This window comes from Phallusia mammillata, chromosome 1 (genome assembly GCF_965637545.1).
Source record: "Phallusia mammillata chromosome 1, kaPhaMamm4.hap1.1, whole genome shotgun sequence".
NCBI lineage: Eukaryota > Metazoa > Chordata > Ascidiacea > Phlebobranchia > Ascidiidae > Phallusia > Phallusia mammillata.
In genome coordinates, this window is record NC_137252.1 from 21,895,367 (window position 1) to 21,911,228 (window position 15,862).

The 15,862-nt window shown below is 40.2% G+C and overlaps 1 protein-coding gene across 1 annotated transcript; it reads right to left on the reverse strand.

Moving 5' to 3' along the window:
- Positions 1 to 4,578: 4,578 nt before the first annotated feature.
- LOC145204399 (uncharacterized) lies at positions 4,579 to 11,180 on the reverse strand. Its single transcript, XM_080076927.1, has 2 exons — positions 10,310 to 11,180; positions 4,579 to 9,798 (listed from the first exon to the last, which is right to left on the reverse strand). Exon 2 carries the CDS (start codon positions 9,687 to 9,689, stop codon positions 6,474 to 6,476), a length of 3,216 nt encoding a protein of 1,071 aa, XP_079933053.1. The 5' UTR covers positions 9,690 to 9,798; positions 10,310 to 11,180; the 3' UTR covers positions 4,579 to 6,473.
- Between the last annotated feature and the right edge of the window lie 4,682 nt (positions 11,181 to 15,862).

Here is a 15,862-nt window from a genome sequence, read left to right on the forward strand (position 1 = left end):
GCATTTACAATCAAGTCGCACCACTGTCCTTAAATGGCTGCCGATTTTATATCAAAATGGCGGTGTTAGCTAATATGGGTTAAATGTTTTAAAAACAACAGAAGATGCAAAACAAAGTAGGTATAAAACGAAAGCAGCACAACGAACCACAGCAAATAAAGGCTAAACTTTTTGCTGAAATGTATTACACAAAAAATGATAATATTTTCATGGTTTAAAAATGCATACTTACTTACTTCAGTTTTTAATGGATTGCGTACTAAAGAAAACGTATCTGTTTTAAAACAGTTTGCTTGAAGATAAAAAAGGTCAATTGGCTTATCAGTAAAAAAGGCTGTCCCGCCCGTAATAGCTATTTTAAGGCTTTCCGCCATTTTGTTTTCTTTTCACGTGACTGCACAACACAGAAAGTTTTGAACTGTCGGTTACACTTGGATCTGAATGCCTAAAAAGATCTAAAATAGGAATACTTTGAAGAAGACATGATTATGTGTATTCATTATTTGGCAAAATAAATGCAGTGAATTTAAAAACGATTTCAACTCTAAGTTTAACCAACTCCAAAAGCTTTTGAGACTTATATCCTGGAGAACAATATGAAATGTTGAAGTGAAATACGGCGATACCATTTCTCTCGCTTTAGGTGGCAAGGAATTGAAATTTGTATCGTAAAGCACTGATGACGTCATCCGGTAAATGGTTCCAGGCGCAATCAAAATCGGATTAGTCACGCTGGGTAGACAAGGCCTTGTGCAAGCCAGACCTGGCTCTTGTTCGAACAACAGAAACGGCGAACTTTGGCCGTCAGTGGCGCCGAACATTGCCACAGGAAAACGGAGCGTTTTTTTACTTCGTTTACTGCATATCAGTGTAATAGCGTGATACACATATCACAAGTCGTGTATTTACGGATTGAATAAATATTAATGTCAATGGGCATTGTTCTTGACGCGTACATGTGTTCTCAGTCAAACTGTTGAGCCAACTTTCAACAGATGATCGAAACTTGAATAAATTCAAAACAATCGTCTAAGATCAAAGTGTTGGATCCCATTTTGTTTCAATTTTTTGCTGACCGAGTGTCAAGAACGCAAACACTAAAATTTCTGATTGGCAGAAAAAGCCATTTTTGTTCCAAACCTTGAAAATCCTAGCTGTATTGGGTTAACATCGTCCACTAGACGAATCTCTTGTATCATGTATTTACGGCTTTACGAGTTTCATAAATTAACGAATGATTTTCTTAAAGTATTTTTTTTAAATAGACTTAAGTCCATTAGGAAAAGTAAATACAATGACCTGCGTTTGTCAAACTGTGATTTTCCAACTAATAAAGAAAACGCATAATACGAATCGCATTAGAACCGGAAAGTCGTGGCAATGCTTGCCATGTGGGTAAAGCTCCTATTTTTTCAATGCACGTAGATTTAAGGATGCCTAGCACGAATTATTTATTTGGGAGATAATAATTTTATTCTTTGGCGTAAAATAATGATTGCACTGTACGGGATTGAACTTACGCATAAATGTAAGTAGTGGTTACTAAAGCAAACATACAACACTGCAGCTTATGGGGCATAGACTGTGGTACAGTGTCTTGGTATCCCATATTGCAGGTTTTCCGTATAGTTAGAAGTCGAATTTAAGCAAGACAAGGAACCGCTTTTAGTAAGGCAGCTGCAAATTCGGTCCAGTCAGTGTCAATGCGCATGAGTGCGGATTGGTCGATCCTGCTGCAAAATGGTTGGCATTTGATCGTTGCGGTAGAAGCGTGTGGCTTCGCTCGTCCGCCAAAGAAACCCGATCTCGCAACACAATAGGAGTGTGCCACACAACCCACTTGCAAACACAACCACCTCACCCGTTCACACGACGACGTAAAGCGCAATTCCCGCAACGCGATTTTATCTGCTTCCCATTGCGCAGCTGAGGGTATGCCAACTACCAACGTTTGGAACGCTTGCGCGATGTAATTTTGCATCAGTACCTCTTATTTCTCTTTCTTGCAACGCGCCAAATTGTGTGTGCTCACCCCGCGCGCAACATTATATTTACGGCTAGTGAAAACACGCGTGTGCTGGCGAGCCACAGCAGAATGATGAATGACCGCGCTGACGGAGCGCGTTATTAACGTTGGCGACAAGTTCTTTGTGCTTAGAAAGGGCGCCTTTCAACCAAACTCCCGCTGTGTTGCAAAGCGATGTCGCCGACTTGGCGCAGAGTGGAATGTGCAATTCTGCGAGGCGTTGAAATTCGCGTCCCTGATTTGATTGAAGTTTATCCAACTTCAATCTTTGCACGAAATTGCGTTCTAATTTGCCAACGTGAAATACATTTTTGCGAAACCAGCGTTGCCACTGACGTTTTGTGCCCAAGAGTGCCGCTGTTTTTTCGAAAAGATTGCGCAGATTTAAGAAGAGTACACATTTTGTTTCATATGTTTTTTTTAGCTATCTCAATATAAACGTTTTTACAATCTCACTACTATTGTTGAACATGGAAATGCGCATTACTTGTGTAAAACAGCAAACCAATACAAAAAACAATTTGGCGCAAAAAGCACGTACATCAGAAAATTTTGAGACAAATACCCAACGTTAGACTCACTTTACTGCTAGTTTACGGCACGTCAGAAAACCGTTTCTTGCCTGTTCAAAAGCGCAATGTGCAACGGGCCAAAAATAACAAAATAATTTGTGTTTTATTTGCTGATGCGTATTTTTAGAATGTTTATTAGGTCAAAACCACACTGTAAGCATTCGACGGGAGAAACAATCTTAATTATTTTGCCGCTCGATTCAAGGGAAATATAAAGTGGTTTATGTGAGGAGGCTTCGCACGTCGCTATAGAACGACAGTGGCAAAATCGACTTGGGCACCAGCTAGCATGCGCGTGAATTTGTAATGAGCTGAATATTAAACATAAACAAGCGCGCGCTGCGACTACTTGCTCGGCGACTGACGTATGTTACCGCGTGTTTATTTGAAGTTCGGCAGCGACGATCCCAAAAGCGATGCTATCGTTTTGTACATGCGATAGAGCTGAAACTCCAATCTGAAAACAGTTCTCGCTTCATGCATTGAAATGTGATCACGCCTTGGCAAACACACTTCGATGTGCAACAAAAAAAACGCCTGGTAAAGTTATATGGCAGCAGGTACATGAATGCGCACGGAAATCTTCCAGACTGCAATCAAATCCGAGCAAAAAAGTCGAGAGGAATTTGGTGGCCGCCATTTTGAGTGCAAAATTTACGGGTTTTGTGGGTTGAAGAAAAAAATACAGACTTCAAATCGATGCTGGCTACTGGCGAGGCCTTAGTACGTCAGTAAAATCGATTGATCCAATTTCTACGCGTAAATTTGCTCCCAGGACAAATCTTCTTTGTTTATAGCGGAGGACATAGGATTAGGTGGTCTGGTTTGCGAATGTTTTTCGATCGGAATACTACGGAATTACCTAATGCTGTTCGTACCCAACTTAAGGCCCTGTTACAAATTAGTTAAGGGTGATAATATGTAGGCAAAACTCTTTCCGCTGTATCTCGGGAACATATTTAGATTATTAAATATCATGGTCAAGCTAAAGTTAAAAGGGTTTAAACCAGTGGTTCTCAAACTTTTTTATTGTCGGGGCCAAATGGTATTTTTTTAAGTGTGTAGAGAGCCACAAAAAAACGAAACCTTGAGAAAATCAATAAAGATTATTACTTTGAAAGCTAAAATAGCAATGTTTGGTGCTTTTCTGAGGTCTGGTGCGAGCCGCAAAATAAGTAGTTGGGAGCCGCATGCGGCCCCGAAAACCGAGTTTGAGAACCACTGGTTTAAACTAACTGCGTAAGTTTTCAATATTAAACGTCGTGCATACGTTTCAAAGAATATGGTTTAGTTTGATACGTATCAAAGTATACTTGCTTTACTTCCCCGTAATGGTTTAGAAATGTGCTGGTTGAGATGATCATTACCAAGAAGACGAACGTATTCTTTCGAGGATCGTGTACGTAACCCCCTCCCCCCTACCTATTAAAATTTTTAATTCGTTACATTACCAAGGTTTTAAATTCCGTTTGGTTGCTTTGTACAGCTCTGGTAAAAAAGCTGATTAGGCTCGTTGATCCAATTTTTTTTCTGATTCATTTTTGTTTGTTAAACAAGGGCTACAGAAGAATCGGACAATGAGTGTATCATGTAAAGCTGTCAACTAAACTGTAAATAAATAAATAAAAATGATATATAATCGTCTTTTGCAATCAGCCAGCTTTAAAATTGGTCGAACTACAATCGAAATGTATTTCATCGTTGCCTTGTAGGGCAGAAACAACGTTAGGGCGACAACAGCTTTGTCGTAAAATTTAAATTTTGCTTTGTTTGTTTTGATTTTTTGGATGACTTGACACACTCTACGGTCAATTTTAAACCCGCTATAAAAGTACCATTTACAACAGCGAAATACACAATGTAATATTTTCCAATTTTAGCAACTGATGCTAGTTGATCAGTATAGATGTTGCGTTTTTATGATTTTATATGTATATATATAGTAAAAACACTTTTCTTTGCCTGAACAATAGCACTGGATTTGTCGCCATGACAACACATTTTTTGCTTGTTCTTTCGAAGAAATGCACTGTAAACACACAAAGCAACAAAACAGTCAAAACATTCAGAACTATACGGTTGCATTGCAAAAGAGGGCAATTTGAACTAAAGAAATACAAAAATCAAACATTGCCACACGATTCAATCCGCGCATTTAAATATAGCGTTTGCGATACATACAAATTAACAGAATTTCTTCATCGAAATCGTCATCAAAAGGTGAGTGCTATTGCTATTGTGTCACACCGGTGCTGCAGTAAACCGTGATGCAAATCGCAGTTCTGCTACAGGCATGTTAGCTCAGAGCGTGTTTAGAAGCATTGGCATCAAGTACTATTCATGTAAACAAGTAAAATTAAACTGAAAATCGATGCTCAACGAAAAGTTTTGTTACACGGTCACGGCAAAGAGAAGGAAGCGGGGTTTAAAATCCACCTTAAGCGTACACGCAGTGCCAACACAAGCTAACACTGCAATGCTGTTTTACAACACGCAGTAGGAATAAAAACACTCAGTATAGGCATCGAAGTTGCACATATTACTGCTGTACAAGGATGGCGTCAGAGTAAAAAAAATGCGCTTAAATCACAATTGTTTAATACATAGCATATTTAAAGAGAGAGAAAAGTGAAGACAATAATTGAAAATTTTAGGCGGCCATTCCACTGGTCAGAGGACAAAAAATAAGTTGGTAAAACAAACCATTAAGTCCACATGTTTATTGAAAAGTCGCAGGAAAGAGTTTACTTTGTGCAATCAACCATAAAGACCAACTTTGTGTAATTTTAAACAATTGCTACAGATGACTGCGCAAAACTCGTTCGTTATCTATATGGCTTGCCGTTATTAAGTCATGCACGCCATTAGGCCCAGTTAAGATATTTCTTCATCGAGCCGCACAAAAACTATTACAAAAGTCAAATGCGTGACTAATGAAACTATTCAACACAGATGCCTCGGGGTTTTTGTATGTTACGCGACAGGCAACGTAAACCAGCTGACAAGCAAGAGGAGTTACGCTGCAATTTTCGCAGGGACAACGCACGTAATTGGCCACGTGATCAACACGATTTGCGTGCCGCTTCTCAAAGGCCGCTTCTACCACGGGTTTAACAGAGTATTTGGGAAAGGCAAATACAAGTCCCATTTAGTATTTGTTCACACAAGACTATCATAAGAAGAAATCTCTATTGTTGGACAAAATTACTTTGCAAGGCACAATCCTTGTAACCGCGTTAGAAGTTGATTTTCAACCAAGTCTTGTGCAGTTAACTAAAACAGTTTTTAAACATGCAAAAGGTTGGGTGTGACAAAAAACTACATTGTAGCATTGTATTGCACATCGGTTAAAGAAAACTAAAGTTTTGGGTATTTTGAAAGGAAACTGCACACAGCTTGTTTAACAACAACGGACCATGGCGCCTCAGACATTCTCCCCAAACATGCGTACTTGTCGGTTTTGGGTAGTGGGCCCACCATTAAAAAGGCACATCACGGCGTTTTACTGCATTGCAGCAAAAAATCAATAATGCTCATTGTTCGCATACAGAATAAGGGTTCTGTACATAGTATTGCGACACGCTAAGTACCACCATATAGGCATATTAATCTTATCTAAAAGCACCATGAAAATACAGAATAGAACCGCTAGTACACACACGCAACGTTTTAGCTTGGGTGTCAGAAAGAACAGATTCCGGCCGTGTATCAACACAAGGCAATTAGTTCGTTTTAGCAAAAACAATACTGTATATTAACATGAAGCAAATGTGTATTGATGTTAAGTTTAACAACATTTTGTAATAGTTATGTACGGGCCAGATGTACCTTGCTGTCATTTGCACAATCAATCTCACGGCAATTACGTGTTATCGTTATCGATGAGATGCGCCCATACAAAACATATCCAAGGTCAAATGACGCCAACGTTCGCGCTGCCGTTTTTGCTTCAACTCTCGCACATCTAATCCTTTGGACCAGCGAAAGGCAGCAACGCCGGTGGGAATTCGGGAAACACTCGAACCAGGACACGGAAGGAGCTCACCGCGAGCAGGACCGGCCGTTAACGACGCCGGAGTCGGAAAACATGACAGCAGACGAAAATCCGTGACCCTACAATTGGCGCTTAATACGTCGTCTGGTGGTAACTTCACAAGGTGTGCCAGCGGATCGTTTGGACTCTTTGAGTCCTGATTGTTCAACAGTGCCGTTTCAGGGGATGCATTACGTTGCCGCTTATTGCGCGGTGCTGAACGTTTCAAGTTTCTTGCCAAATTGCGACGGGAGGTTTTACTCCCATGTGTTTGATTTACTGGCATTCGCTTGACAGATTTTAAGTCCTTTTCTGTACCAACTGGGTCATCTCCAGCCAGTGAAGATGTTCGTGATGACGACGTTACCGATTCGCTGCTGTACGTTTCCAAAGACGACGAACGGCTTGACGAAGCGTTGTACGCATTGTCAACTGACAGGTCTTTCCAATATTTGCTCAAGCTGACGTCATGGTGCAAACGGCTGTTCGGTGTCTTTTCACATTTAATCATTTTAGGCTCATTGTTGCAACATTCTTCAGCAGAAGCTTTGTCACGAGTTGTTCGCAATGCTTTGGTGGAAGACGCAAAATTTAGGGCCTTGGACACCTTTCGCTTACGTCCAGGCTTCTGCATTTTAAGCTGTTTAGCCTCGAGAGCAGGAGATCGGGCTGTTGGCTGGGGCAGGCGACTCTTGTCGTACGATAATGTGGCCTTCGACGTGGGCGAAACGTGTTGATACATTGAGTGTGAACGTTCAACAGATAGTGTTTTAAACGACGCACCACCCTGGTAGGCGGCAAACACTGAGGCAGTTTTACTATTATTGGAATTCCCAGGCCCCGAGAAATGTGTCTGAGAATTGTTATTGTTTGTATCATACTTTGTTGTAAACATTTCATCACCTAAACAAAACGGAAGGCTTTCCTTTTGCAAGCATTCCGAAGTTTCATTTTGTGTTTTCTTTTTGCCATGTTGATCAGGTTTACCAGCGATCGCTTCAACGTTAGAAGATGTTACGGAGCTATGGAACTTGAAGATCGCTTGCTTGATGTGATTGTTTTGCTTCTGGTTGGAAATTCCACGCGTCGCGTTTCCTATGCAATGTTTGTCTTTCGGCGAAGGCGCGTCGGCTCGAGAAAACAAATTGTCACTCTGCGTGCGTGTTGGCGCGAATGCCCTACTCTCCGTCTTTAAGAAAGGAAGTCGCGTTGTAGCAGCTGTACCAGCGACAAATTGCGACCTTGTTGTAGTTTGTTTAGGTTCCACACGAACCGGGAGAGAAAACTTAGGTTTACTTAACACAAAACGTCGTTTTGCATCGTGACAAATATCCAACTTTAAATTGGTTGCATTTTTCGTCGAATTGTCGTCGTCACTGTGTTGTGAGTCATCGTCTTCACTACTGCTCGAATATAGACCACTAGAGTCGGTATATGACGTTAAAGCATGATCGTCATCATCCGAAGCACACAGTGACTCCGAGGATGAACCAAGAGTGGATGAAATGCGATAAAGGTTGGATTTAGCTGACTGATGCACATGTTTGGTCGCATTTTGAACTTTGTTCGGCCTCTGGTCTGGTTTGAACACTTTTCTTTCAGTTGATTTATTTCCGGGTGTTTCAATTGTTTCTAATTTGTACTTATGGTTTTTGAGTGTTGGATTGTGTTTAAAGTTTAACACTACGCTGTCAGAAATGGTTTTGGTAGGCACCACCGTCCTGTCGTCATCAGTTTCAGGCCGCAACAGCCCAGAAACGCCCGCGGCGCCATTTTCATTCTCTGATTGTAAAGCAGCAGTACATTGCAAGGCATCGTTTACTGAATTTTTTGTTTCTGTTGCCACCCGTTCGTTATCCTGGTCCATTGACTCAGCAAACTTGCGGCAAATCGCCTTTTTAAAGTGAAAACGAGACAAAATATTAACACTTGACTGCTCGCACTGACCTTGAACGCAAACGTGGTCATTACTTTTGCTTTCATCATTGTTGTTTTGGGGGTTGGTGTCATCAGGGCAACTGTAAGATTTCTCCTGTTCAGTATTTTCCAATGTGTCTTGAGTTGTGTTGTTACTGTCCCCGCATCTTTCTAGTGGATTCACAGTAGTTACCTCCTTAGTGGATGTTTGTGGGACAGCTGTAAACAAGTTTAACAAGGCTTCTGCAGCATCACTTTCACCAAATTTTTCCGAAATAGCCAGAGTAGCGTTGCAAATGTCTGTTTGTTCACATTCAGTCACTTTTTTAAAATCCCTGGCACTGAATGCTTTTCTATAATCCCCGGCACTGAAGTCCGTTTTGCACGCTTTCATCGTCAACCGGTTTGAGGTCTGAACAGAAGTGCCTCCGCCATTTTTGTTGTTTTTTTCAACTTCTTTGTTGCCCTTACGCTGTCCATTATTGACTTTAGTTCTGCTGTGTTTTGATAAAATGTTACGTTTTTTGTGGACAGTGTTCGGAGAATTCGGATGTAAATCATCTTTTCCTAAAACATCCGAAGTACTCGTGACGCCATTTTGATCACTACTCACCCTGTTTTGCTGCGCTTGGCGGGAAAACTGATCGTCTAGGCCGGGGGCATGGGATGTTGATGGTGATGTACGGGAATGTAAAGTGCTTCCTTCCTGCATTTCTTTGTACTTCGAAGATCTCTGTGTATGTTTTTCATGCTTTAAAGATGATTTAGAAAGTTCACAGGCACCAATCGTACTTTGTTGCGACAAGTTGTAATTAAGAATTGTTTCCACGCTTGGGTGAACTGATGGAAGCAGGTTAAGAGGTTGGATAGGGATATCTGGCGAACAACTGCCAATTGACAAACGACCGTTGAAGTTGTCAGCTTGTTGTAAATCACTGAAACAGTCATCGGGTGAGGCACTGGAGCTGTTGCGTTCCAAGTCTTCCCCGCTGTCGAGTGCAAACTTTCGGTTGCATGCAACAGAGACATCAGAGTCGTCGGGCCCGCCGGCAGCCGCAAATGCCGTACAAGCTGCCGCCAGACTCCACAGGCTGGTTTCGTCTCTTGGCTGCTCGAAGCGTATCGCCATTTTATTAGTCATCGGCGCATTTTATTCTTGCTCTACTTTAGGGATCTTTGAGTATTCCTTAACCGACTGGTTATCAGTGACGCTTTGTAAATCCCATTCGTCTGTTTTGAAGGGCGTGCAACTGCAACAAATTTTATCATTAAATTTCAAAATTACTTACTTAATACAAAAATATATTTAAAAACATATATTTATTATCTTATTTTATCGTTCTGTTTAAATGATTGACCTATTTGCACTAAATATTTTTAAAAACTAAGTGCTTAGCACATCTTGTCTATTTTTATCCTTAGTAACTATTTGTACATAAAATATGTACACAACCACCTTTAAATTTATAAAATGCAAAAGTTTTAAATTTAATTCCAATACATACATCTGTCAAATATCTAAGCAATATCTAGCATTTAACATACAAACAGGTTAAACGCTTTTAAAAAGTAATAGCACCCAACATTGTTAACAAATTTTAAACACGACGCCATTTTACCCGAAATTAATCTTTGATATTAAAATGCGGTTCAGGCATGAGATAAACAAGAAAATGTACATGAAATCGAAAAATAATATTTTTGTTGCTTAAAGTAAAATAAACCCGAACTAAAAAATTGCGATTTCAAATGTAGACTTACCAAATCTATGTAGTATCAGGCATTTTGCCTACAGCAAACTTTTTGTTATTTACGGTTTCATGCTCGTGCTTAAAACCTAAAAGCAAGGTTTACAATCGACTATTAGTTGCTGTGTAGCAATTGATATATTCTGCTGCTATTTTTGCCTAATGTTATACTGCTGACAAACATAGGTTTTTGTAGAGGATGTTTTACTGACAGAACTGAACACTGACAAGCTTCACTCTGATCTCCAATACAGCGGAACTGTACAGAAAAGAATATTGAAACACAGCGAATCTTCGAGGCGATTCGCATTTGTCGGAAACCCTGCTACCCATAAGTCAAGCGAAGCAGTCTTTCCATTCAAAGTAGCATCGCGTGTTCGGGTTGCGCGACGGTGTGTGTGCCTGGTCGCCGAGGCGTTGTCAAAAAGAAATAAAAGGAGGAGGCGAGATAAAGCGAATTACTACCCACACGCTGGGTGTGAGAGAGAAAGAAAGGAAGCGGAGAAAGCGCGCAGTTTCTCCCTGTCTGAAGATAAATAAAACGGCGAATCAATCGCAAACGCTCGTGCTCTGGCGCGCAAATCATGTTTTGCTGCTATCGCTCGGCCGCTAAAAAGGACCAGGGCTCACATTTCGCCTAGCTTCGGAAAGCTCTGACAGATTACAGCGCCGAGCGGCGTAGCAAGATGGGGTTCAACTCGGCTCTCACTCGTAAAATATCATCAGACAATATGGCCACAATGTTTTTTGAATGCATCGGTGATGCTTCGACTGGAATATCTCTACCCGCCGTGATTGACTGTGCTGCTGTTGAATGCGGCTCGTTGCCATTTATTTTTTGTACAAAATACGCAGAGTATCATTTATGTCCCTTGCGTCTTATGCGCAAATGTAACATCAAACGGTTGGTGTGAGCAGAATATGGTAAATGGTTTGCACTGCGCATTTCCTTTTCGTCGCAAATTGAGTCTTTAAACAGTAAAAATTGTCAAACCTATTTAACAAAATCGGTTCCTCAGCGGCCATTGCAAGCGTCAAATGTAAGGGCGGACGCACATACCGGGAGCAAAAAGATCAACTTTCAAACCGCAAAATGCAGAACACAATCAAGAGATTTTCCAAAAAACGAGTTGAATTTGTTTTTAAATGCGGTCTTCGCAATTTTGCCGCCGGTTTATCTTCACCTTATAACGTCTCTACATTGTTAACCATTGACGAATTTGGGAATTTTAAATTTACAAAATCAGGCAATTTCGTTAAATTGCCTTCACGCGTAAAAGACTTTTTTGGAGTTAATTTTTGGTTAACTTAATTTGCCACCAGTCCTTGGGGAAAAGTCTTTGATTGCTCAACTTGAGATAAAATTTGCGTTAGAGTGGCCTCGCACCACAACAGAACCTTTGTTAAATCAAAAACTAAAGTTTTACCGAATTTTGGTTTTGATATGCAACTGGAGATTTTGCCAAAATACAAGAGTGGATAGACTCGATAATACTATATAAACCACTCCGTATTAGAAACGCGTTGTTTTATCAATATCAAGAATACACACTTTTTCAAATTGTGATACGTTTCGTGCACATTACTAGGAAATTTATCCGTATCCAATAAAACATTCAATCTTTGCATTGTTAACAAAAAAGCGTTGTATTTACCAGCAACGTGTGGTGCCCAACTGGGGGTACACTGCTAAGGCGATAAGGCAAATAGATAGGTGGAACGTATGGGTTGGAAATTCGCCAGTGCACAAGGCCTTTATTGGGCTTATGACGAGGTTTTGCGAAGGCGCCACTTGTTTAGACTGCAGGCAGGTGTATACACAGTCACAGTTGGACTCCTCTTTGACTGATTGTGGCAGTAATGACTGGTCCCCACACCCAACTGCCTAAAGGCGTTCTTAGATAAAAACTAAGCGCAAGTTTTTTTTGCGTCAAAACCAGTAACGCCCATTTGATTATCCCGATGTAAAATTTTCGACATCATGCGAAACAGAAAGATGTTGGAGTTATTACGTTTTACTGCAAAGCCATTTTAGGACATTTTTCCAACAAATAAATGCGATTGCACTGTATATTTACTGACGCAACAGTGTTATAGTCCATTTTGCTTGAAAGTAATTTCGCTTCAGTATGAATATATATATTGAATTCATCAAATATGTTTGTTCGAAAACTCGGCTGTTTGAGTCATTTTTGTACGTCCATATTAGACATGATATGGAAAATACACAACGTTTACTTAATGCCCTTCGCTGCGGAGTCTAAGTGTTTACAGGCAGTTTACCGATTGCGTGACTGCTTCTTTCCCCGTGTGGCAACATTTCTGTGTCGCTGCGTGTTCGAACAAAATTAATATTTTCAACGCGCACTAAAATGACATATGCTAATCCAATGCCCAAGTGATTCATCACGTCTCACAGGGCGCCTCTGTCTCTGGGGTGAAATTGGCCCATTCAAACAGCAGACAGTAAAACTGTATCATGAATAACTACGTATTGGGTGTTCGACATGTTCATTGAATATTTAAAGTGTTACCAAAATAACATTAATAAACAATACAAATCCATTTTATGGGGCGACGAGCCTATTAGTTCATGTTTCATTGTAAATGTCTCACTGAAAAATTTCCTGTTTAATCTTACGTTTATACAATGTTCTCTAAGAGTAAAGATGCACCCGATCTACGTTGATTGGTGATGCAAAATTTCACCACCGACAGTCACCGAGGCGCGTGCGCGAGATAACACCGAAAAATTTCACCCTAACCATGCGCGACATTAATTATGCACGGACGACAAGCAAATCGATTTTTTCTATCAAAAGAAGGGACAGGTCCGTTAGCAAAATGTATGCAACATCTTGTTGGCTCAATTGGATGCGTTTTGACGGAATCAAAGTTATACTTCTATTGCTTTTCTGCGTAGGATACCAAAAATACATTAGAATACCGAAAACAGTTTTTACAATTTGCGTGTAAGCCCCAAGTTACAGTGATCACCATTTACAATTTCTCATGAAGTTTCCTCTCACCCTGTTAGGTAGTGTTTTGAACGAGCACTTTCCGAAGTCAAAATGTTTGTTTAACCTGTGGCCATAAACAATAAACTCCATACATAATATATATTAAGGTATATAACATCATCAAAACGGACAGTATGCTGTAATATTCTAAAGGGTCCTAACGGTGTGCTTTATTAGCACTGTAACTAAGAAACGATAGTAGGTTCGCATAATCGGCTTTGAAGATTCCAATTTACACTTTCCCTCACAGACAGAAAGTACAATGCATCAAACTAAAAAGATTTGCGCTGTATCTGCTTACGCTGCCAAATAATAAATCTCAACTGGTAAAAGTGTTCGTGTACATTCAAACTGGCGTGCCCTTCCTTATAATATCTATGGCTTAACTTCTGGACATAAACATTAAGTTGGTGCGTCTGCAAGAAACATCACTATTCATTAGTGCATGTTGAGTTAGTGCACAAAACATAGGCAAACGAAGATATGTTTGTACAAACTATTGGTCACTTATTTGCGATCAAATCTCACTGTTGTGAACACTAACACACTTGGCTTTGCAAACTACAAACAATCATCGGCAATGCAAGTAGAACGTACTGACGCGCCTTGCTTTTCTCAGGTGGTAAACACCGAATACTGAACGAAAAACTAAACAAATATTTCGTGCGAAACATAAGTGCACATTTAAATTGAATGGCTTCAAATGTGGCCTTGATAGCATCTCTACCTGATTACACCGTGAAAATAGTAACACTGCAAAGGTTTCTAGTAACGTTGTCTACTGGTTAGCAGAACCAACTGCCAAAGGGGAGGCATTCGCCATTTTAAATTTCTTTTTTCACTTTGTCCGTTCCAGACAAGTCGAGCGCTGCTCTTACCGAGTCAACCTTTCAACAAGCGACGCCGATTCGCGCTCTGCGAAAGCCAGCGACTGTTAATGGCCCTCCGGCTCCAGTTCAATACGTGTTTGCAGATGTCACTGTAAAATACTCACCCAATTAAAGATTCTCTCGGGCAGAAAAAAATCGCGGATCCAATTGAAAACGTTTGTTTCATTTCCACTTTAGAAATTTGTAAACGCCTGCATCGTGTTGTAATTTGCTTCTCATACGGTGATTACAATTATTAATGTAAAAAAGTGCATCAGGGGTAAGAACGAGTACAGTGAGTAAAAGCATGTGTGACACTATGGTAACAAAGTTAAAATAATTACAAAAACCAATCAACGCGGCTGACTTCTGTTAATCACGACTTCGCATAAAATTCCATATATTCCCTTGTTCTGGAACCTAACATCGGAACAGTTTCAGGAAAAGCTTGTTCTGACAGCGGCGTTATTAATTGCAAGTCGATTACTCAATTGCACAAAAAGGTAAGCTACAGCATTTTGCTGCTGAAAACAGCGCAACGTTACAACGCATTTAACTCAACATCAATGTTTGATGCACCGTTTGACCCATCCAATTGTAAAGCTTGATTCCTCCGTGTACCTGATGAGAAAAATAGTGGCAATATATGCGTATAATATTGAGTGGATTGCATGTCACCTGTAGCGTGTACCGATTGAATTAGTGCCTATCGTACCGGGAATTAAAATTTTCAACGCCGGGTACTGTTTGTTTGAAAAGCCCAAAATATGGCTCTTTGGCTCGATTCGTCACTCCTATCGATTCGAGAAAGCCTCTCGCCTTACTTAGTCTGGGTAATTTTAGGATTTGCACTGCCAATTGCCTTCTCGTGCTATAAAAATGCGCATGCAACAATAAACGGAAATTGTGCGTCAAAATGTGATAAACTTGTTTCGTAACAAAACACATCACAAATGATCGATCAGCAATCGTCAGCTTGGTCAGTTCAAAATAGGGAATAATTGCAGTTAAATATTTGCGTGCGTCTATTTTCTGCATTTGTGATCTTTTAAAGAGGACCTAAAACTTAGGTTTAGATCTAAGCAACGAAGTGCGTCTTAAGGGTTGCCATCTTTGCTAAACTTTACGAAAAAAATAATTTAGCGAATATCAGTTTCAGTGACCATCAGATAGCGCGTTATGGGCTGATTAAATGTCACGTTTATGTGTTCACATGTGTAGCGGCAACATGGTAGTCAAAAAATTCGACAATCAAGTTTTTTCCCCTCATCATTCTCCAAAACGAGTATTTAGCCTATGTAGTTTGTACGACAGAACCCACTTCGCACCCGGGAAAAAATTTATAACTGGTTTACTTTAAAAACAAAATCAATCTGATGCATTGATATTGAGCTGAGTTTGTTTCGCTTGGTGAAAGAAAACATAGCGACGCAATTGCACTAAAACAATTACCAAGGAAATAGCTGCGCAATATTATTTTCTGACATGTAAAAACTCAATGTGGCAATACAAATTTTTGATCAAACAACTATACGTTCATCATATATTGTCACCCGATTTTTGTATTCTCTTAATGATACCTAATAGTGGTTTTGTCAACAAGTCTATCGCAGTCGCTTCATTTCAAAACCTTGAAAGGTTCCCGCGAGGTAGAATGTTAAATACATTACAGACGTA

Excerpts from the sequence above, each read along its gene's own strand:
- LOC145204399 (XM_080076927.1), bottom strand. The coding sequence starts at position 9,689 with ATGACTAATAAAATGGCGATACGCTTCGAGCAGCCAAGAGACGAAACC.